The following is a 22,908-nucleotide window of genomic DNA, read 5'->3' on the forward strand; positions in this document are numbered from 1 at the left end:
AGGAAACAGAGGCCCAAACAGAAACCAAAATTTAAACCTTTGGCTTGAATTCCAAATTCCATGGGTGATGTGGACTCTCGGGCCTCACATTGCTCTGGTGAAAACTGGACACAATAATGTAATAGCACAATTCCTGGACCAAAGAAGCACCCTGCTCTTTTGCTTATTAGTTTTTTCATCACATTTAGCAGGTAGTTTGTCGTAGTTCTGATCTGAGGGACAGGGGGCTACCAAGATGCATGGGGAGAAATTGCTGCCCCAACAGTAAAAGAAAAATACCTCCCTTTAATCGAGCCCTTATTATGTGCTAGATGCAAGGCATCCTTCCCAAATTATATTTGTTAGGTATTGTTCTGATTTTGTGCATGCAGCAACAGAGGCACAGAGAGGTTAAGCAACTTGCCCAAGGTCACACAGCTAGCAATGGAGAGAGCTAGGATTTGACTCAGATCCAGACCTTTCATTCTTCACATACATGGCCTCTTCTGCATTGGACATCTCTGTGCTTTATTCCCTTTGACTCTGGCTGGGCTTCTTGGAGGTGGATGGAGCTGGCCGCTTAGCCCCACACTGACAAACGGAGCTCTGAGCCAGCAGCTAGGCCCAGGACCCAAGCAAATTGGTAAGAGCTGCTGGGACATTTTAGGTTTTGGGGACCCAAACTCTGGGTAATTACTCCGTCTTGCTGTGGGCGAGTGTGGATTGAGCAGGCTGCTTGCTAGCTCCTGCGTCACAGCAGGACCTTGCCTCTTTTCATGAATAGCCTTGAGGACCGGCTGTGGTCCACTCTGTCTGTGTGGGGATCTAGGCCCTCGGGCCGGAGTCCACTCATCATCTGCTACATCTGATAGGAGGGCTGGTTCTTCTCCTGAAGGGAAAGCCTGCCAGAAAGGGGAGAAGGCTGCGGCTGAAAAGCAAGTGTGAGTGGAAGAGGACTGACTGCTAGGTGAAAATACCCCAAGGACACATTCATGTCCCTAAATGCTGCCAGCATAATGAAGGTGGAGAGCATCCAGTCAGCCAGAGGTTCTGTTTTTTTGTTTTTTTTTTTTTCTGCCCGTGCCCTCGGCATGTGGAAGCTCCCAGGCCAGGGCCACAGTAGCAACGTGAGCTGCTGAAGTGCCAATGCTGGATCTTTTGAAAGATCAGGAGGCCAAGCTGAAGCCAGGCCGGGGCTCTTTGTCCCATCTTTTTTCTGGCTCATCATACTCTAATCTGGAAGCTGAGGGCACCGTGCATTCCTTTTCCTTATGAAAGTACATTGAGACCCTGCAAGGAACCACACAGAAAGTATCTTATAAGTGGTTTTCACAAACATGCCCCACACTTTTTTTTTTTTTTTTTTTTTTTTTTTTTGGACAACATCCCTGTGGTGACGTGTTGCTATCTCCCATTTTACAGGTCACATGATTAGTGGCAGCCCTGGTCCTCTAACTCCATTGTCTAGTCTCTTTCCATCACTTCACTCCTCCCTGAGCTCCTCAAGTTCTTCGAATCTCTGTCCTAGGAGCTGATCATTTTTCCTGCCAAGTAGTAAATATTTTAAGCTTTGACAAGTATATGGTCTCTGTTGCAACAACTCGGTTCTGTTTTTATAACTCAAACATGGCCATAGAGGTGCATAAATAAACAGGCATGGCTGAGTTCCAAGAAATCCTTATTTATGGCATTGAAATCTGAATTTTTTTTTTTTCCTTTTTATGGCTGCACCTGTGACATATGGAAGTTTCCAGGTTAGGGGTGGAATCAGAGCTGCAGCTGCCACAGCCACAGCAACACTGGATCGGAGCCGCCTCTGCAACCCATGCTTGTGACAATGCTGGAACCTTGACCCACTGAGCAAACCTGCATTCTCACGGACACTTTATTGAACCACAACAGGAACTCTGAAATCTGAAGTTCATACCAGCTTGCAGGTATCGTAAAACAGGGCTCTTATTTGATTTTCCCAACCACTAAATCATGTGCAAATCAGTCTTAAAAGGCACAAAAATAGGTGGTGGGCCACAGTGTGTGGGCCCCTGCTCTGTCTTTGTTTGTAAAACTGGGGAACACCCGTGCCTCTGTCTTAGACTTTTTTTTTTGTTTTGTTTTTTTTTGCCATTTCTTGGGCCACTGCAGCAGCATATGGAGGTTCCCAGGCTAGGGGTCTAATCACAGCTGTAGCCGCCGGCCTACACCAGAGCCACAGCAATGCCAGATCCGAGCCGCATCTGTGACCTACACCACAGCTCACGGCAACGCTAGATCCTTAACCCACTGAGCAAGGCTAGGGATCGAACCTGCAACCTCATGGTTCCTAGTTGGATTCATTAACCACTGAGCCACGATGGAAACTCCGCCTCTGTCTTAGACTTGTAGGGATTAAATGAGATCATACAGAGAATACGTTTTGCACAGAGGACATGGTCACTCTTGTATCCCAGTGTAAGAGCATGACCTTCCCTGGACCTCTGGGCTTCAGTTTCCCCATATGCAAAAAGGGAAGAGTTGGCTACTCACAGCCTTAGTAGCCTATGAATTTCTGCCAAATCGTCTCTTGATAAAGAGCTTTGACTGCCTGCCCTCTCCTGGTCCTGAAGGCATCCACGCCTACTGGATTGCCCCTGAATTTCTCCACTCCACTTCCATTTTTGCCATTTTTTTTTCTTTTTTCCTTTTTTCTCAGTCCTGGTCTTTAGATATTTTGTGTCTTGGTTCACCCTGAAGTGAACTGGATTTCTTCTGCCTGTTTCATAGAGATTTCAGTGGGCAGGGACTTAGCCACTTGGTGGTGCTGTGGGAAAATGTTTCTTCTCATGAAAAGCACCTGGAATTTTCCCCCAGAAAACACCAGGTTCAAAGGTAGGGATGCCAGAAATGGCGCCTTTGGGAGGAAAAGAGGTGTGGTTCGCACCTGTGCTTGTGTTTCTGTCTTTGTCCACATCCTGTTAATTCGGGCACTTGGGGCTCTGAGGGCCGAGGTTTCAGGACTCCTGAGTAGGGTGCTTGCATTGGAGGGTCTGAGAAAAGATAGAGCTGGGGAGTCTCCCAGTTCATCCCAATTCCTGGCCAGGTGCCCCCTTCTGTCTTACTGGGGAGGGAGTCAGTCTCTCTCTTCCCCAAACATAACCAGCAATTCTCTTTGGAGCCATTAGGCATACAATCAGATGGCCTTTATCTTTCAGTGAGCTGACTTTCTGTGACTTCTATAGAACTGCTGTTTGCAAGATGTGATGTTGCTTGGATACTCCCTGTGGCGGAGCTAAAATGCCTTGAGTTTGAGTCCTGGCTCCCCATTTGTGAGCTGCGAGGACTTAGATAAGGTACTCCGTCTCTTAGCACATCAAGTGAAATGTGGGGAAAATCAAAACCTCTAATCCCAAGTAAAATATCATTATGGGGATGAAAAGAGACCAGACTGAGTGAAGGCGTGAAGGCGTGAAGTCAGTAAAGCAAGATGCTGATGGGAGGTGTTAGAAGCCTCCTGAGGTCAGAGGATTCTGCTTACTCTTTTTTTTTTTTTTTTTTTCCTTTTTTCTTTTTAGGGCTGCACCTGTAGTGTATGGACATTCCCAGGCTAGGGGTCAAATCAGAGTTGCAGCTGCCAGCCTATGCCACGGCCACAGCAACACAGGATCCGAACAGCATCCGGGACCTACACCAAAGCTCACAGCAACACTGGATCCTTAACCCGCTGAGTGAGGCCAGGGATTGAACCCACATCCTCATGGATACTAGTTAGGTTCATTACCCCTGAGCCACAATGGGAGCTCCCTCTGTTATCTTACTCTTGATGCCCAGTCCTGGCATAAGGACTGGCATCTTTTAGATGCTCAAGGAACATTGGTTGCACGAATGAATGAAACAGGTGGATGCAGAGCATCATGAAGGGAAAGGGAGACTGGAAATGTGCCTGTTAAAGTTTTTTTAAAAAAAATTGTTAGGGGGAGTTCCCGTCGTGGCGCAGTGGTTAACGAATCCGACTAGGAACCATGAGGTCTTGGGTTTGATCCCTGGCCTTTCTCAATGGGTTAAGGATCCGCATTGCCATGAGCTGTGGTATAGGTTGCAGACGCAGCTCGGATCCCCTGTTGCTGTGGCTGTGGTGCAGGCTGGCAGCTGTAGCTCCAATTAGACCCCTAGCCTGGGAACTTCCTTATGCCACGGGAACAGCCCTAGAAAAGGAATAAAGTCAAAAAAAAATTTTTTTTTTTAAATCGTAACTTTTATTGAAGTCTAGTTGATTTACAAGGTTGTGATAGTTTCTGCTGTGCAGCAAAGTGATTTAGTCATACTTATACACATCTCCATTCTCTTTCAGACTTTTTTCCCCACATAGTAGATTAAGGGTTTGAAAGGATGAGGATGCAGAGGGAGCTGGAGCAGCAGACCCTGGAGGGGAATTTGGGGCACATGTCTCATCTGCTGGGAAGGCAGCTACCACATCCCTCAGCAGCTGGCAGCCCAGGCAGCCTGGCTCCTGTTGGGCCCAGATGCCAGGCTGTGGGCCATCTAATGCTTGGGCAATTGCTCTAGGGCAGGTGGGCCAAGGGCGTCTGCCGTCACAGGCAGGCTGGTGACACGCCCGGAATGCCCTCCCTCTCGTGCCTGCTTTTAGAGCCTAAGTCCCTGGTGACAGGAAACATAATGGACCCAGGGCCTGACACTGAGCTGCCCTGGGTCCTGGCAGGACAGGGCTGAGGGACCTGTATCCCATGGTTAGAGATACAAATAAAAACAGGACAGGTAAATATAGGCAATTATGTAGGATGTCTAGATCCCAAGGCTATCTTTCCCTGACCTAGGGTTTGTTTGTTTGTTTGTTTGGGACAGAATTACTTGGGAAATTTAATTGCTTGACATGGTAGAATAAATGTAATAATATTATTATTGAAATAATAATAGATGGAATAGAATACATATAGCTGATAGGATAAATTTAATAATATTATGATTTAAACAGTAAAAGAACAGCTACTGCTTTGTCGATAAGACTGAGTGCATTGGCCCACGCAGGGAGAAATGCAGAGGAGAAATCCTGAGAGCTTCCCCACCCTGCCCAGAACCCTCCCATTTAACCTCGGTGAAGCCCACAGGTTCAGTTAGGGTTCCTCCCACATGACCCCGTGCATCCCTGCGCATGACATATGTACCAGCCACTCTTTCCAGGGTGGCACCATGTTGTTTTCTGCTTCTGGAGTCCTGCCAGTGCTTTCCCTGTTGATGGGGAATTTATCACCTTGCAGTTTCTTTTCTCGATAACAGAACCTTCCAACAAATCCCCGCTGTCGTATTCCCACAGGAAGACGCTATCTTATTTTTCGGTATAAAGTTTAGGACAGAGAAAACAAAGCAAACGGAACTGCCGCCAGTTGTCTGTTTGCCCCATGCTCTTCACACGTGTGCAAAGATGGGAGGAAAAGGAACATGCAGGGAATGTAAAACCGACATCTCCAAAAAGGATCATGAATTGTCAGCCCCCCCACCCCGGGGGGGGGGGCATGTCATCTGATGACACAGTCCACAGAGGGGCGAAGGCACCTGCCCAAAGTACCCCTTCTGGGCATAGCAGGCACTGGAAGCCCTATCTCTTGTCCCGTTGCTGGTTATCACACTCCTGTGGTGACCCAAAGGGATGCTTTTCCCGATAGAATCCGTCTGCCCCCTCAATCACCAAATAGATGAGAAGAATTCCAAGTAAGATTCAATCTGGGTTATTGCAGTTGAATCCATGAAATATTAACTGAGTCCACTGATAATTCTGTTTCGTGGTGTCGTCTGTCAGCTCTCACAAAAAGGCTTTCCCTTGTATCATTTTATATACAAAAATGTCATATCAGTGGGAAGGTGGCCAAAAAATAGGAACAGCCAACAATTATTGGATGCTCTCTTGTGTCATCTTGTGTTATTCACTGCTTTTTTTTTTTTTTTCTATGAACTCAATCTTCTCCAAAAACCCTTTGAGCTAGGTATTATTCGTGTCCCATTTAAAAGATGGGGAAACTGAGCGACAAAGAGGAAGTTACCCCAAGATCATACAGCCTGAAAGTGGTAGAGCCAGGATTTGAACTCAGCTAGATCCCATTCTAGAGCCTGTGGTCTTAACCACCATTTTTACTGTTTCTCTAGCCACTTAGTAGGGGAAGAAATATAGTTTTCTGTTTTGATTTATGAGTAAATTTTAGTTCTTATTTTAAGTACATATTCCACGTTCACATAGTCTGGGCTCTCCCAAGAAGTTTGGTGGCTTGAGGTCAACTGAATGCTATAAATTTTGTTTATTAACCACAGGCTAGAAGCTCCGTGAAGATGAGACCAGGCATGACTTGTCACAGTGCATTCTCAGCCTCAGATGCCTGGTATGTAGTGGGGAAAAAAACAAATACTGCTGAATGACTCAGTTTGTTTCTTACTGTTTTATGACTGTTGACTACTACTCTCGTTTGATCTCTGATACATGTAACCTAGGAAACATTAAAGGAGAAACTGCAGGTCCAAATGATAAGTTTTCTCCTTAAATAAGCAAGCGGACAGAGAACATACAAATGGCATTTTCGGTTCCAACTATTCAGATGGCTGTTATCATTTTCCACTTGGCTTTTTATATGTAAATACAGACAGTATAAGCTCTACGTATTAGGGAGTCCTACCTGCCATAACAAAGAGACCCTCTAATTTCAGGGGCTTAACAGGCAAGAGGTGTATGTATCTCTCATGCATGTACCAGTCCAATGTCCTGGTCAGAGGGTGGCTTTATTCCTTAAGGTGCTGCAAGGGCACAGGCTTCTTTGACCCCGTGACTCTATCATCTGCTGGGCCTTGGAGTCCCCTGCTTGCAGCTGGGCAAAGTGGGGAATGCACACCCAGGTTTTCTTTTTCTTTTTACAGCCACACCTGTGGCATGTGGAAGTTCCCGGGCCAGGGGTCACATTGGAGGGGCAGCTGCAGGCCTACACCACAGCCACAGCAACGTTGCATCACAGCCACCTCTGTGACCTCCCCTGCAGCCTGTGGCAACACTGGATCCTTAACCCACTGAGTGAAGCCAGGGATTGAACCCGCATCTTCATGGATACTCTGTTGGGTTCTTAATGCGCTGAGCTACAATGGGAACTCCTCTGTGCCATTTTTAAACACCCTGGTCTAGAAGTAATAAACGTCACTTTTGCTTATATTCCATTAGAGATAACCAGTCACGTGGCCATATTTGGATGCAAGGGAGGCTGGGGAATATAATCCCAGCTGAGCACCCTGTCTGTCGGCTCACCTACAGAAGGAGAAAAGCATGACTATTTGGTGAGCAGCTAGAAATCTGCCATGTGAAGCATAAGAACCTTCCTGAGTTTCTTTTTCCTGTAATATGTCTACCAGACAACATACTTGTTAGAAATATCACAACTTTAGATAACTTTCCAAAACCTCATCTAGAAACATGGAAGACTAGTGTCAAGCAGAGCATTCCCTGGCCTGAGCAGGGATGTCAAGCAGCTTGGAGTAGGGGTCAGAGCAAAGCCTGATCACAGACCACTTAACCTCTTGGCGACTCAGTGTTCTGAACAGCCAGTCGGGGATCGTCACACCCATCTTGTGGTTTTACAATGATTAGGGGTAATACATGCAAAGGTCCTGGTAGACAGGAGTAGATAAATGATAACGGGCATTACTGTGTTATCTGAACAAAGATTTCTCAAGAAAGCAAACACACTTTCTTTCTTTTAAAATGCTTTCAAAATAAAAGGGTAATAAAGAACAAGCAGTGAGCCTATGTAAATGTAAGTTGTAGGACACTCTGGATGTTAGAACATCGCTCTCATATCCAGAATGAAGCCAGAGTCTAACTGGGCAGTGTGATTAAACTGCTCACAATTGCCTGAATTCTTGCAGGAGCCACGGAAGACAAAAAATAAGTATGATATTAAGAGCCTTGGTTTATTGAGGGTGTATATTATATCTCTTCATCTTCATACCAACCCCTGGGCCATCCTGATACCACCACCCATACCACCTATGTTATTTCCATCACCATTTTGCAGACGAGAGAAACAAGGGCTAGAAAGGGAAGATGCTCAATTACTAGTAGCGGAACAGGGATTTGAACCCAGGCGGTCTGATTCCAGAACTCGAGCTCTTAATCAAGAATCCTGGGATTTTGTTGGAGGAAATGCTTTATCTGTGTGAAAACGCTTGAGACAAGGCATGATAACATTGTGCTGAAGTGTGGTTCAAATTATAAATGCTATAGGAATTCAGTCTGCAAAGGAACTCCCTGTGCTTGGGCATGACTGAGTGCCAGGCATTGTACTGTTTCCATTCTTTCCATTTAAGGAGTGGTAGCACGGCCTGTGTGGAAGAAGAGCACGCACTTTGGAAGTGGACAGGTAGGGCTTAAATCCTGGTGCTGTTATTTACCACCTGTGTAACCTCAGGCAAATTTCTTCACCTTTCTGATATGGTCTCCTTAACTGAAAATAGGGTTTGTCATCAAAAACAAAACAAAACAAAACAAAACAAAACAAAACAAAAAAAAGGATCAGCATACGACAAGAGCTATCCAAATACCTACTAAGTCCTGCAGGCTCTTGGGAGAAACACAATTAGCCTAAACGGGCTAGGTTTTGCTGCTATAACAAACAGCCCCTAAATCTCCTTGTTTTAGCACAAGTTTAATATTTGTTCACACTACTTTTTCAATGAAGGTTAGTGGGGCAGCTCTGCCATTCTTATGGAGACACCTCACTGTACCCCATAGTTGTCAAGATAAGACTGTCTAGATTGAACTTTCAGGATTGTCAAGAATGGGCACCTGCCCATTGGCCCTTACCAGTTTCTAGCTAAAAGCAATGAATATCCTTTCTGCTCTCATTCCATTGGTCTGTGCAACTCACATGGCCACATCTAATCTTAAGCAGATGGGGTAGCGGATTTCTACCACACTCCTGGGGGAAAGAAGGAACCAGAAAATATTTAGTGAACAGTTTTAATTACCACTACAGACACAATCTGTTTACTTGTGAAACAGACCCACTGATGTATACTTTAAGAAGAGGAAAGTGAAGCTCTGAGCAGTTAAGTCTTTTGACCAAGGTCACACAGTCTATCCACAGAGCAGATAGACTCTCAACCTGCATTGTCACTCCCTGTCTTTAATCTACGTTCACAATGTCTACAGACTTTGTATAAAAGCAGAATCCTTGCAGGATGGGAGCAGGGAGTCCCTGTGAGTGTGGACAGAATAAGAACTGAATAAACATGGCCTTTGTTTGTATTATGCAATAACTGGTGTGCTCCTGGGGGAGGCAGGAAGGGGCAGAGGGGCTTAAGTCAAGCATCAGCAGAAGTTTGGACCAAGAAGAGTACAAAGCACGAGAGTGTGGCAAAAGCACATGATGAGTGCAGTGTTAACAGGCCATTACTCTGGCAGCAGGGAGGGGGTTAACACTCAGGACTTGCTGTTGCTGGAGTCCAGGGTAGGGTGATAAGGGGTAGACAGGAGTGAAGATAGCAGGAATGCAGAAGGGATGAACCTGAGGGCTGCAAGCCCCACTCACAGGTGAAAAAGTAAAGAACCACCAAGCCATCTGTAGAATGCACCAGGCATGCTTCATACCCCACTCTTCCCATCCCAGTCTGGTATACTGCACCAGTTACAGGAAAAAAAAAAAAAAAAAAAAAAATCCCATAGGCCCTCTTTTTCTCTTGCCTTCTTCCTTATTTTCCGTTGAGGCTTCTGAGAAGAATGAGAGGGGCAGTCCTGCTGCAGTCCTAGGCCCTTCCTGCCTGACCCTCGCTGATGGGGGTGGGGTGCCTGGTACCATCTTCAGAATCTGGCCATTTCAGTTAAACTCCAAAGGGGCCTAAGAGTCATCTCTTGCTCAGCAGGCCCCAGGCCCTGCTCCATTCAAGGTCCCTGGCCTGTCCATCTCCAAAAGCAGCCTTAGCGGGCAGGACGGGCACCCAGGTGCAACCTGGTGCCGTTAGCGCCCCAACTCTTCTCCTCTCCCAGGGGTGGACGTCCTGGATGGTGTCAGAAGGCCGGCAGTCTGGCGGCGGCGGGGCCCCAGGTTCAGCCTCCGAGCCTCCCTTCCTCCCCGATTCAGCCTTTCAATCGGGAAGGGAGCGGGGCCGGGGTCAACGCGCCCCCTGGGGGTTCTCCAAGGCGCGCAGCTGTCCGGGGCGAGCAACCCTAGCCCCGGCCTGGGTAGGGGCCTGAGAGGCTGGGGTGCCAGCCCCCGCCGGGCGGGAGGGGGAGAGCGCCGCGGCGGGGGAGGGGGAGCCGTGACTCACCGCCTGTAACCCTACACCCGCGCTGCTTCCCCTCCCCCAGTCTCTCCCCCGTCTCCGGCCTGGCGGCCGCCGCGACACCCAAAACAAAATGAACGGGCGCCCGAGCCCGCGGCGCCCCACGCCGGATCGCGAGCGGGTCCCGGCGGCCCCGGGCTCCGAGCACTCCGGCCGGCCCGGCCCTGGACCTCGGCGAGCGCCCGCCGCCGCCCAGGCGGGAGCAGGAAGGGAGGCCGAGCGTCCGGAGCAGGCGTCGGAGGAGGCGTTGGCGGCGGCGGCGGCGGCAGCAGAGGGCTCGCGGTAGCTACGGCTGGCGAGCTCGGGGAGGGGGCGCCTGGGCTGGGAACCACCCCCGTCTCCATCCTGGCCGAGCAAGGACAAAGCCCCCTCGCCGCTAGCGCGGCCTGTTCGGCGCTGCACAAAGGGCGAGTCGCGACACGCACCCATCCCCCCGCAGCTTGGGGCGGCCCCGGCCCCGGAGGCGGCCGCGAGTGGGGGAAGCCCAGGCCCCGCCGCCCCTCGCCCCCTCCCCCGGGGCCGCCCAGCGCACCGCCCCCGCCCCCGCCCCGTCTGCGGGTCCTGCCGGGGAGGGGTTGGGGGGCGCGGCGCCCCACATAACACGCCCCCTCCGGCGCTCGGAGCCACCCCTCTCCCCTCCCTCCTGCGAACACCACCGCCTCCCCTGCCGCCGCCGCCGCCACCTCGCCCGACGCGCCGCAGCTCGCCGCGGCCGGTGGGCGGTGCGCGGATCGTGCGCGCCGGGGGCGCCAGATGTGCAGTCCCCGCCGCCGCCAGTGACCCAGCCGCAGCCCGGGCGGGAGCGGGCTGCTTCCTCAATGCTGCGGGGGCGACCTTGAGCGCGCCCCGGTTTCCCTCCGCGGGCACCCCGACACCGCGAGCGCTGTGCCCGGTCCTGCCCTGCCCTCTCCTGCCGGGTTCGCCCCGCGTTCGGACATGGAGGGGGCCGCTGCGGCCGCGGCCGGGGACGGCCCGGACTTGGGGCTGGGGACGCCGGGCTCTCCCCCGGAGGCGGGGGCGGGGGCGACCGCAGCCCCCGCGGCGGCGGCCCCGGAGCCCAGGAAGCCGCACGGGGTGAAGCGGCATCACCACAAGCACAACTTGAAGCACCGCTACGAGCTGCAGGAGACCCTGGGCAAAGGCACCTACGGCAAAGTCAAGAGGGCCACCGAGAGGTTTTCGGGCCGAGTGGTGAGTTGGGGGGAAGCCCGGGGGGCTTGGGGCTAGACGCAACCGGGGACGGAGCCAGCGTGCGATGGGGTCTGGGGCACGGAGGGGATCACTTGTCCGCGAGGGGGCTTCCCGGGAACCCCCACCCCCGCCCCTCTGGCAGATTCCTGACTCTCCCACCAGCTCCCCGTGGCTCAGGCGTGTCTTTCTCCCTGAACACTTGTTACATCCTGTCTGCGCATATTTTGGGGGTTTTGATCCCAGCAGCAAAGTAGTGTTTATGATTTGCCAACACTTTGCAACGTCGGGACCGTTGGGGTCTCCCTCGAAGTCACGCATTCATGCCCTGGAATGCCTATTGCTCTGACTCCAGAGCCACATCCTCAGCTCGGGGTTGGTTCCCCAAGTCCCGCGTCCAGTAGATGAATGGGACCCTCCCCCTCCTCCCCGGCATCATCCCACTCGTCTTCCCCTTCTCCCTGATGCCGATGTGCCTGCAACGGAGGGTGGACTCCTGCCTGTTTATAAGAGAGAATGTTAGGGGGGCAAAGTAAAGGCTGCTGCATGGCTGAAGGTTGTGACAGTTTGCGGCTGGCTTCTGGGAGGACTGAATTGCCCAGGGCATGGACAGCCACACAGACGCGGAGTTGCAGACTCAACTGCATTTCAGGCCCTGGCTGCAGGGCTACTGCATTGCTTAAAGGGTCTGGCCCAGCCACCCTGCTCTTTGTGACAGCTGAAACCCTGCCAGGGCCCCAGGACCATTTATATTGCCCCAAGGAGTGGCATGAGTGCTTTGACTTCTCTGTGTTGTCCCAACCTTGGTTTGTTGTCATTTTCCTTTCTGCAAAACAGGCCCTTGAAATCCACACTGCTTGTGGCTAGAGGGTTGGGTTCAAAGTGACTGACTGTTGCAGAAAGATTTTGTGTGGTGTGTGGCAGAAAATTAATATGATTCTTTGATTTGAAGCATATCAAATGGCTTTTAATCGATTTAGGGCCAAAGTCAGGAACTAATTAGGGGACTCCTTGTGTGACTTTGGGGGTGACTCAGGGCCCAGGGTTGCTTATAAACTTAACAGATGACCACAGGGAGAAAGCAAAATGAACTGTGGAACGAAGTGGTATGATGATGTCTTTTGCATTTGTGCAGGGGCAGTTCTGCGGACAAAATGGGGCACTAATCAGCAAGTTCAGCCCCCAAATCCTCAAATATTTGGATACGGGATAACGCCCTCATTCTAAGCTTCACTATTTGGGTTGATACAGCTTTATCCTATAGCTTTAAAAAAGTCTGTTATAGGTTCATTGGACATTTGAAAGATTATACCTTTTATTTTTAAGCTGTCTCCTATCAACAAATTTCTATAGCAAGTAGTTGAGAGGGCAGGTGCCCTTTTGGTAGGTAGAAAATTTACGAGAGGAGATATATGGTTGCAAAGATGTCCTTTGAGGAACACACTTTCAGGTTTGTGGAAGAGGAGGCTGAGAAACGTGCGCTTCATTCATGCTTTTCTTCTGAGGTGATATTCCCCAGGCTGGATGTTGAATAAGCAAAAGCTAAACTCCTTGCTCATGTTGTCTTAATAGCTGTTGAAGAATCGCGCTGGGAAGTTGGAAAGTGGAATAATGAAAAACAGACGCGGTTTGGGTTGCAGGTTGAGGATGTGAGCTTGTGAGTGGTCAGGGTGTGTCTGGGATCTGTGAGGGGACACAGCCGCCTGAAGGCTGGGGAGCTGCTGCTAACTGAAAGAATGAAGGCTTGTCTTATGGCAGACGTCTTTCTGAGCCTCGCTGGGGCTTATTTGTGTAGCTGTCTGATCCATGGTCTAGAGTGAAAGGGATCCCATCAGTAGATGGGAGCCTGCCTTTCTCTTTTGGTGGCTGTCTTTCCCTTTATTTGCAGAAAGTCTGAACATTCCGTCAGGATTTAGTCGAATAGCCACGAGGGGGCGCCCTGAGAACGGAAGAGGCTCATTTCGCTGCAGGATTTGAGTCCTGCTGTTATTGTCCAGTTCTAGTCTCGCTTCCCATTGTGCTATTAATTTCAGCTAAGTCTCTTGTCTTACTCAAAAATTCTGCAAAGATTGCAAATCTGGTGGCAGGTCCACATCCAGAAGCTGGCAATCCCCAGACTGCTTTCTGCATGATAGATAAGCCTAGGCTGTTAGCAAAATCATCTGGTTGAAAACGCTGCATTAAGCAGATGGGAAAACTGAGGTTGGGTGAAGGGAAGACCTCCTTGGCCTTGAGTCCTCCCCCTGCTGAGCATACTGCTCACAGATGGTGTAAGAACTTCAGTGAGAAACAGAAATTGTCAGGTGGAAAATTCTCTGCGCCTGACTGAACAGAAAAATAAAACAAACACCCAAAAAATTGGTCAGCAAGTTGTTCTTGCCTGCACAGTGCTTGGTGACTCAGAATCTGTCCAGAAACTTCCACTTCCTCATCTGTAAAATGGGCTCATATAGTACCAACTTCATGGACTGGCAGTGAGAACTGAATAAAATAACCTGCAGAAAGCCTCAGGAAGGGAAGTGACTAAATTTAGTTTCCTCTTGGAGCTGATGCTTTTTCCTCATCTCACCTGGACTTTGATTTTTTTTTTTAATTTTATTTTTTTTGTCTTTTTGCTATTTCTTGGGCCACTCCCGCAGCATATGGAGATTCCCAGGCTAGGGGTTGAATCGGAGCTGTAGCCACCGGCCTACACCAGAGCCACAGCAACGTGGGATCCGAGCCCCGTCTGCAACGCCGGATCGTTAACCCACTGAGCAAGGGCAGGGACCGAACCCGCGACCTCATGGTTCCTAGTCGGATTCGTTAACCACTGTACCACGACGGGAACTCCTGGACTTTGATTTAGATGTTAAGACTGTCAGAGAGGCCTGATGCAGTGGGCAGTTAACTAAGAGAGAGGGAGGGGAGATAACGTTTCAGGTTAATTAGGGAAGGGCACCCAGAGGAAGCCAAAACAGCCAGATGCCGAGAGGATCTTGACACATTTCTAAGGCCTTGAGTTTGGGCTTTGCTTATTGCACTTTTGTTTTGATGCCGTTTGGGGTGGGGCTGTGGAGCGAGCTCCTGTGTTATGACATGGCATTTTCTTTGAGCCAAACTCCCTGGATCCTCCAGCTGCACACAGCATTGCCAGAAAAACTCCAAGAGCAAAAACAAACAACATTTTGGGGAGAAATACCATACAGTCCCCTCACTGTCCAGGGCCAAGTTCAGCTTTCCCTCTATACCAGGTTATCTCCTGGGAGCAGTGCATGGTGTGGTGTGATCAGGAAGCAGGGCTCTGGGAGGGGTCGGGCATGGGAGCGGAAGGGCTGGTGGGCAAAACGTGCCCCCAGTTTGCCATGATGCCCCCTACACGGGTCATGGGATGTCCTCGCCCAGCAGAGGAAGTCATTTTAAACACCCATCACAAATGGGTGTTTTAAGCACTGGCCCCAAGTTATTCATATCCTTGTGCTGGAAAACCACAGGGCAGGTGCAAATTCATAAGCTGCTGAGCCAAGGGCATGTGGCTGTCATAGGCATGGTGGCTGAGATGCCACATTGCAGTTAAGGCCCAAAGCCAGTTTCAGGGAGTAAGGGACCTTGGTAGATATGTGGTTCAAACTTCTCATCCCGGAGGTGGGAAAAATGAGGCACAGAAGTGTTAAGTGACTTCTCTGAGGTTGCACAGCTGGTAAGTCTAAACAACCTGATTTTTGGTTTGGTGTTTTTCCATCACTCATTTCATAAATCTTTATGAGAGCAAGACATGAGCCTCACTCTTAAGAGTTTATAACCTAGTAGCAAAGAAAAAATGTACTTACAAATATTGAACTAATTCTGCTCAGTTCAACTGAGATTTATTACCAACTGCCATATGCTTCTCACCATGTTAAGATCTGGGACAGACACATGAACAAGACCCAAGCCACGTACAGTCTGACAGAAGAGCCAATATGAGCAGTTGCTAGGCTCGGTACCTCTTCTGTGCAGGAATCAGTTACTTCCAGAGATTCTCAAGTTGGAGCGTAGCTCATGGAAGATCAGTTCATCAAATTGATCCTGCACAGGAAAACCCCCTCCCTGTATGGCTGCTGCTGCTGTTAGTACTACCAGCTGATGCTTTGGAGAGCTTGGGGCGTGTCGTCCTGCGCTGAGTACTTTACCGAGGTTTCCTCTCATGTCATTGACACCCCAAGCCTAAGAGGTGTGCACGCTCATGAGACCCGTTTAACAGATGGGGAAAAGCAATGCTTGGGGAGGTTAAGCGACTTGCCTGGGGTCCAACAGCTAGATGGTGTCAAACAGATCTGTGTCTTTGGAGACCCACTGCTGCTAGAGAGATGGAGAACCTTCTTTGTGATACACAGTGGGAGACCTCTGGGTTTGGGTGTGGTATTTCGCTCATGCGCCAGGCCAGCCACAGGGCGACTCTTCTCCTGGGGTGGGGGTGGGGGGCTTCTCGTTGTTCGGGAAGGAGATGGAAGGAGGGCAAGGGCTGTTAAAAATGAGTCTCGCTTTGGGTTTCTGAGGACTGAACTCTGGAGGCTTTCAGGTAGCGAGCGAATGGCCAGATCTCTTAGAATGGGTTATGCTGGGATGCGGTGGGAGGCAAGGCTGGAAGTTGGGATGGAGGTAAAAGTCATAGCATTGAATGGTAATAAATAACAGCAGCTAATTCTTCTTGAGTGCTTCTAACGTGCTAGGTCCATTTAACTAATTTAATGCTCATAACAAGCCTGTGACCATCTCATCTCTTCCATGTGAAGAGACTGAGTACAGAGCGCGTCACTAACCTGCCACGGCCACACGCAGCAGCAGAGGCAGCTTTTAGGCAGTGTGAGTGCAGAGATCTTGACCCAACCCCTCCCCCTAGTTGGGCTGAGCCCGGCTCGGCTCCCAGTGGGGCTCCGAGCCCATGGTCTGGTATGGTGTGCAGGCTTGGAGCAGGGAGGCCAGCCTGGTGGTTTTCACAAGAGTTGAGCTGTGAGGAGATAAGTAAGGGTCAGAAGGCTGTCAGGGGAGAGGCGTCTGCTTGTTGGGCCATGAGTCTGTTTTAGTGGAGCAGGTCGGGGAGCGTTCCACCTGGACACACACTGAGTTCTTTGTTCCGTCAGCACCCTCAGGTTCTGGAATCCATGGGGCCCTGGAGAGAGGTCAGCTGGTTCACTTCCCTCCCTGCCGACAGAAATGCACCCACTCTACTCCAGGACTGATCTCACTTCCTCTTGGGAAGCCGTAGTAGATGAGGATTGAGTCAAGGTGTCTTGTCTGCAAGGAAGCCCCATATAACCTTCGTGAACCTACTATCTATACCTAGCAGAGGGCTGGGCACATAGTAGGTCCTGAGCACAGCCTTGTAGGATGGCACAGAAGGGAATACGTTGAGCGAGGGATGGTTTTAGGAGGTGTGGAGGCCCTAGGTCACCACCCCCGACCCCAAGGAGCTTCCTGATTTGTGGGCAAGGGAAGACAATGGCTGGAAATGAATGGCGGGTTACGTAGCCGTAGCCGAGTCTGCAAAGCCAGGCAGACCCTTCCCTGCATGAATTCCCTTTTTGTTACATTTGCTCTTGTGCTCCTTACGGGGAGAGAGAGCCTTCCTGGCCGGGGCTTCCTGTCCTCAGTGGCTCCGGAGTCAGACAGCCTAAGTCTCATCTGTCTTTCCCACATGAAAGTCCTGGAGCATCTGTAAGTTATGATTTGTGAAGTATCTGCTTTAAAGCAGAATGCGTTTATCATCCCGCTGGCCCAGACGGCAGAGTGCAGCGCAGGCTTGAGAGGATCCCAGGCCCCGGCAGAGGAGGGGCTGGGCCAGATGACCCACCCGTGAGCGGAGTCTGGCCGTATTGATAAAATTCTCTGGAAACGGTCCAGAAGCCGCCAGATGTTGACTTCGAGGCTCTTCGGTAGACTTTTAACGGCATGTTCAACCAGGGCTGGGCTGTTGCCCCTCCCCCGCCTCCCCAGGAGGAACGCAGACGTGTGTCCACCCGGAAAACCTGCACGCAAATGTCCACAGCCGCGTTCTTCATACGAGCCCCACAGCAGAAGCACCCTAGAGACCCGTCAGTGGGTGAATGGAGAAGCGAAGCATGGTCCATTCACTTGATTTATGGGATAGCGTTTGTGACCCACTCCATCATTTTGATGATGGGATATTTACGGACTGTGGTTCAGGAATAAGAAGGAATGCAGGACTGATAGATGCTCCAACGTGGATGAACGTGCTTGGTGAAGGAAGCTGAAAGATCAGATGTTGGGTGATAGCACGTCTCTGAAGTATCCCATATAGGCAAATACACACAGACAGAAAATGAACGAGAGGGCACGTGCCTCGGGCTGGGGTGGGTTGGAAGGAAAAGTGGCTTCTTGTGGGTCCGGGTTTTCTTTGTGGAGTGCTGAGAATGGTCTAAAATTGATTGTGATAATGGTTACACAATTCTGAATATGCTAACCCCTCCCCTTGCCAAATAATGCATTTGAAATGAGTGAAATATATGATACCTGAGTTTTATCTCGTTATAGCTATAGAAACCACATGAGACTTGGGGGGTGGTTGGGAAGTGGAGAGGGGGGTAGAAACCCGTGCCTATCAGGCCCCCCTGATTCCAGCCTGAGGGGCCACAGATCTCTATTTTGTGGAAGTGGAAAGCATTGTCCTATGTGCCACCTTCAAGAGAGAGCGCCCTGGAACCAGGCTGCCGGGGCCCTCGTGCCACCTCACCCCGTGACAGCTATGTGATCTCAGGCTAGTCACTAATCTCCTCTGAATCTTTGTGTCCTCCTCTGGGGCTCCTAGGAGTTCTTGCTTTATGGGTCGTCGAGAGGATTCAGTATGGCAATGACATGTAGTCAAGCCTTTAGCCCTGGGCCTGGCACATAGTAGGTACACATTACTGCAGCGAGAGCCATCACTAGTCTAGGTGCATTTGTGCAAATTAGAAAGCGGCCTCCCTCTAGGTGGATGGATTTGAAAAGCCTGGTCTCCTGGCCCGGAGCATCCCCAAGCCCTGTGGCTCCAGGGAGAACAGCGAGACCAAGGGCTGTGCTTTGCTTGTCCAGCACCTGGGCACCTGTGTGCCTGCCCCCTGCTCTGCCCGCGCGCCTGAAGAATCCCCATACTGAAGACACAACCTCCACTGGGATGGGCAACCCCTTTACCCCCCATCTGACAAGAGACCAGATGGCTTTAATAAGAGCTTCCTCAAGTGCCCAGGACAGTGGGACGTTTCAGAGCAGAATATGACACATCTTACTGTTGAGGTACTAAGAACTTAGTTGGGGTGTGTAGCGAATACATCTGGAATAACCTGAGAACGATGCAAGGGAGTAGGTAAATGAGGAACAGAGGAAGAAGCCCCGGCTGTAGAATCAGACAGGCTTGGGTTCCTGTGTCCCCCTGTGGGTCGGGATCCTGGGCTGAGCTTCTGTTTTTTCATCTAGACAGTGCAGCTGCCAGTATCTTACCAAGCGCGATGACCATGAGAACTAGGCTTTCTAACACCCGAGCCGGTGCAGAGCAGACTTTTGAAAACCGGAGCTGGTGTTATCATTTTGGTGAGAAGTACCAGCATTGAGGACCTGGTGGCCTTCTTATCCCAGGTCACCATTCTCCCTGCTTAAAACTCTCCCCTGGGTTGCAGTAGGGGCTAAATTCTGAATTTGCTACATCCTTCAAGTCCTGCCTGACAGTCCAAACTCCCACATCCTTACTGGCCTGTGTTGCCTTCAAAGCATGTGGATTTGATGATTTGTCTGTGCACCCCTTTCTCCTTCCTCCCCTGCTGCATCCTGTCCTGTAGCCTGGTGCCGGCGTATAGTAGGTGCTCAGTAAGAATTTATGAATGAATGAACGAGTGAACGAACAGCTGCGTGCACACTACCCCAGCACAGCACACTGCCTGCACTTCTCCAGCACGGTCCTGAGAAGGGAGAGTTCTGTGGAGGCAGGAGGCAGCAGGGAGGGCTCCTGAAGCCCCAGCCTCCTCCTTTTCCGGGTCTCCCCCCTTCTTACCACCACGCGGACAGCTGTGGGGAGTCCAGCCCAGCCAGGTGCCTCTCCATTGCCACTCTGCACTGAGGCTGGAGGGACGATGAGGGCAGCCGTTTCCCACCCTCGATGGCGGCTCCCCGCAGTTCCTTGGCGTTCTGTGGCCTCCTTGGGTCACTCCCACACTTCTGGGGGACGCCAGACACCCCCCCCCCCTCACCACCACCACCACTGAGAGTCCCAGGTGATCAGCTCCGCAGAGTAGGCAAGCTTTAGATGCAAAATGCATTTGCAAGATTTTCACATTTTTCTCCCTGGGTTGTAAATCAAGTACTTAAAGAATTGTAAACCGGCTGGAGTGTGGCGTTCATGTGTGTCTGGAAAAAAAACGCCACTTTGCTCACTTTCATTGGCGGTATTGCGAGGCAGCCCGAGGTTTCCAGTAGGAGGGTGCTAAGAGGCCACTGTGGTAGGTGCCCTCCTTCCCTGGAAGGGGAGGGTGGGGGAGGGCCACATCCAGGTGACTGAGGGCGCAACTACATCTCTGTGGCCAGTTTTAGAAAAGGGAGCTGCTTCTATGTCTTAGTGTTTCCTAATGGTCTCTTCCCTCCCGCTTCTGTCAAGCTCCTTGTGTGACATGTGGCGGGAAAGCCACAAAGGCAGCCGACAGGTGCAAGTTAGAATCCTTGGAGACCCCATTGTAGCTCAGTGGTAATGAACCCTACTAGTATCCATGGGTATGCGGGTTCCATCTCTGGCTTCGCTCAGTGGATTAAGGATCCGGGTGGCTGTGAGATGCAGTGTAGGTCTCAGACAAGGCTCAGATCCCGCATGGCTGTGACTGAGGTGTAGGCTGGCAGCTGCAGCTCGCATTCGACCCCTAGCCTGGGAACTTCCATATGCCACGGGTGTGGCTCTAAAAAAAAAAAAAAAAAGAAAGAAAGAAAGAAAGAATCCTTGCTTCCTTGCTGGCTGTTGTCACTTCACCACGAATTGGGCTCAGTTCATGTGTGATTCACCCCGGCTGCCAGGAGAGCCTGCATTCTCGTTTGGCTCAAGCCAGGCACTGCCTTTTAAGCATGACTATGAGGTGGGTTCTGGTCTAGGCTCCGTGTGAGTTAGGTTCTTTGAGAGCTTTCTTTCAGTTTTCTCATCTGCAGAGTGGGATGATAATAAAACCTGCTTCCTAGGTTGTCAGGGACAGTGCTGAGAGCAGTGCCTGACCCGTCGCCAGTTTTCAATAAACATAAGCTGTTATTATTTGGGATTCAGAGGAAGGCAGGCTCCTACTCTGCTGGTGGGATGGTCACTCATTCCTTAGGCACCTCGAGTTTAGGGGGCTTTGCCTTTGGTCCCAGTGAGGCTGGAGGCCTGTGGCTGCCTCTGCTCTCCGTCGCGCATTTGGGGGGAGTCCCTGTGGCTTTAGCAATGATGGGGGGCATTCAGCATCCAGGGAGCCCCTTCATGCTAGGGGCAGGTGGGTGGAGGCAAGACTCTGGGAAGGAGGAAAAGACTAAGGAGGGGGCCCTCTCCCCAGGGGAAGGCGTGTTTTTGGCAGCCTCACTTAAGAAGAAGAATCAACTAGTGCCTTTATTACTCTTTCATCCTGAAAGATGAACTCATGCCATCAGGCTCACCTTTGTGGAGCACTCTGTCTGCCAGGCGTCTGGGCGAGTGCCTTGCCTGCAACATCTTGCTGAATACCTGGTTGTTTTTAGACACCCTCCCTCCCCACACCCCAGATGCTATCAGAACCCCTACTTTACTGAAGAGCGAAGGAAGGTCCAGGGGGACCCTGTTTGTGACCTGAGGATAACGGCAGGAATGAAACTCACGACTGTCTGAGCTACAACCCTAGACAGCTTCCAAGAAGGAGTAGGTAGAAGCAGCTGTCAGTTTTCCTTCTGCCTCTCCCCGGTAGCACGGTGAAACATATTTTTTCATGTATTTGCTGCACTCCTCCTCTGTGCCAGGCACGGTGCAGACACCCAGGAGCAGGTTATGGCCTCTGCCCCCAAAAAGCTCGTCTACCTCCTGGTTCTAGAATGAGCAGCTGCCTCTTGTCACTTCTAGATCCCCAGCCATTGTGGTTCCCACTTACCCCTCCTTGCTGGTCCGGTTAAGGAGACTGATTCCTTTTTTTTTTTGGTTTTCATCTCTTAGAATTTCATCCCTGTACATCCAGTACATTCTTTATGCAGCCCTGACGTTTTCAGTATCAATTAAAAGAGATGCCAGCAAACTTTGAGAAGCTCTCAGTGGTCCTTGATGGAACATTACTACCTGGTACAGCTCTTGGTAGATTCGGGAGTGAGCTCTTTCTCCAGCTCGTACACACCGTGAGAGGGAAGAGGCTGATGCCTGTGTTGATCCTGTGAGCTCGGAGCCCTGCCTGGATGGCGAGGCAGGGCAGTGAGGCACCTGCTCCCGGGAGAACCTCACTTTGAATCTTCTTTTTTTTTTTTGGTCTTTTGTCTTTTTGTTGTTGTTGTTGTTGTTGTTGCTATTTCTTGGGCCGCTCCCGCGGCATATGGAGGTTCCCAGGCTAGGGGTCGAATCGGAGCTGTAGCCACCGGCCTACGCCAGAGCCACAGCAACGCAGGATCCGAGCCGCGTCTGCAACCTACACCACAGCTCACGGCAACGCCGGATCGTTAACCCACTGAGCAAGGGCAGGGACCGAACCCGCAACCTCATGGTTCCTAGTCGGATTCGTTAACCACTGCGCCACGACGGGAACTCCCGCATCTTCTTGATGGTTAATTGATGATCCGTGTTCCAGGCAGAGAGCCAAGTGGACTGCTGGTGGTGGTGGTGGGGGGACCCATGTGCCAGTGGGTGTTGGGGGAGCTGGTGACAGAACTCCTGGAGAGGAGAGAATTAAGTGGAAATCTCCGCTGAGTCGTATCCACCTTCTTAGATGCGTCAGAAGGTCCAGAGCAGGAGGAGAATTCTTTCCTAAGGGTCATGATAGCAGGAAGCATGGGTGCCAGGCCCTGTTCTGACTACTTTATATGCCTTCTCTCCTTGGCACCTGTATTATTAGCACGATCACTTTTCAGACGAGGAAGGGACGGCTTATCGAGGTCACAGGACTTGCCCAAAGTTACAGAGCTGGAGTCTAGGGCTCTGCTCTCTGACTTCAGGGTCAAGGTCAAAACCACGGGGCTCCAAGGCCTCTCATGGGTGTGGATCCTTGGAAGTGTCTGCAACGTCCTGCTTGGTTCCTCACCCACATGCTGGGTGGTAGACTCCCATTAAACCCAGACTTACTGCTCAGAGACGTTGTCTCCAGGCTTGTGAAAATAGCAATTTGAAGAACGTGGTTCCACGATCCTACTTCTTTCATGTCTTACTCGCTTCTGTCCTCCTGGTGTCTGGTTCTGTGTCTGGTGCACAAGAAGGAAGTGCATGCTTTCTGAATGTCTGTGGACAGGTAGGAGTCTGGGGCGGGGCGGGGG

At 50.8% G+C, this 22,908-nt stretch overlaps 1 protein-coding gene across 11 annotated transcripts in view; it reads left to right on the forward strand.

Moving 5' to 3' along the window:
* NUAK1 (NUAK family kinase 1) overlaps window positions 1-22,908 on the forward strand; it is a 148,783-nt gene that overhangs the window by 61,751 nt on the left and 64,124 nt on the right. For 4 of the 11 annotated variants that reach the window (XM_013988236.3, XM_084955476.1, XM_084955473.1 and 1 more), the window contains one exon: window positions 6,274-6,341. The exons of 2 other annotated variants lie outside the window; for them this stretch is intronic. Coding sequence is in view for 1 of the 9 variants with exons in the window: in XM_003126093.7 (XP_003126141.3) it covers window positions 11,218-11,472 (255 nt within the window). In the remaining 8 variants the exon portion in view is untranslated. Of the gene's footprint in view, window positions 1-1,401; window positions 1,531-6,273; window positions 6,342-8,307; window positions 8,361-11,056; window positions 11,473-22,908 lie in introns of those variants that run through there. 5 more of the 11 variants (XM_084955475.1, XM_021091583.2, XM_084955478.1 and 2 more) reach the window with 4 other exon arrangements.

Source organism: Sus scrofa, chromosome 5 (assembly GCF_054392235.1).
Source record: "Sus scrofa isolate SSC_HxYL_T2T_F1_AM1 chromosome 5, Sscrofa_HxYL_maternal_Yorkshire_Landrace_v2.0, whole genome shotgun sequence".
NCBI classification, from domain to species: Eukaryota; Metazoa; Chordata; class Mammalia; order Artiodactyla; family Suidae; genus Sus; species Sus scrofa.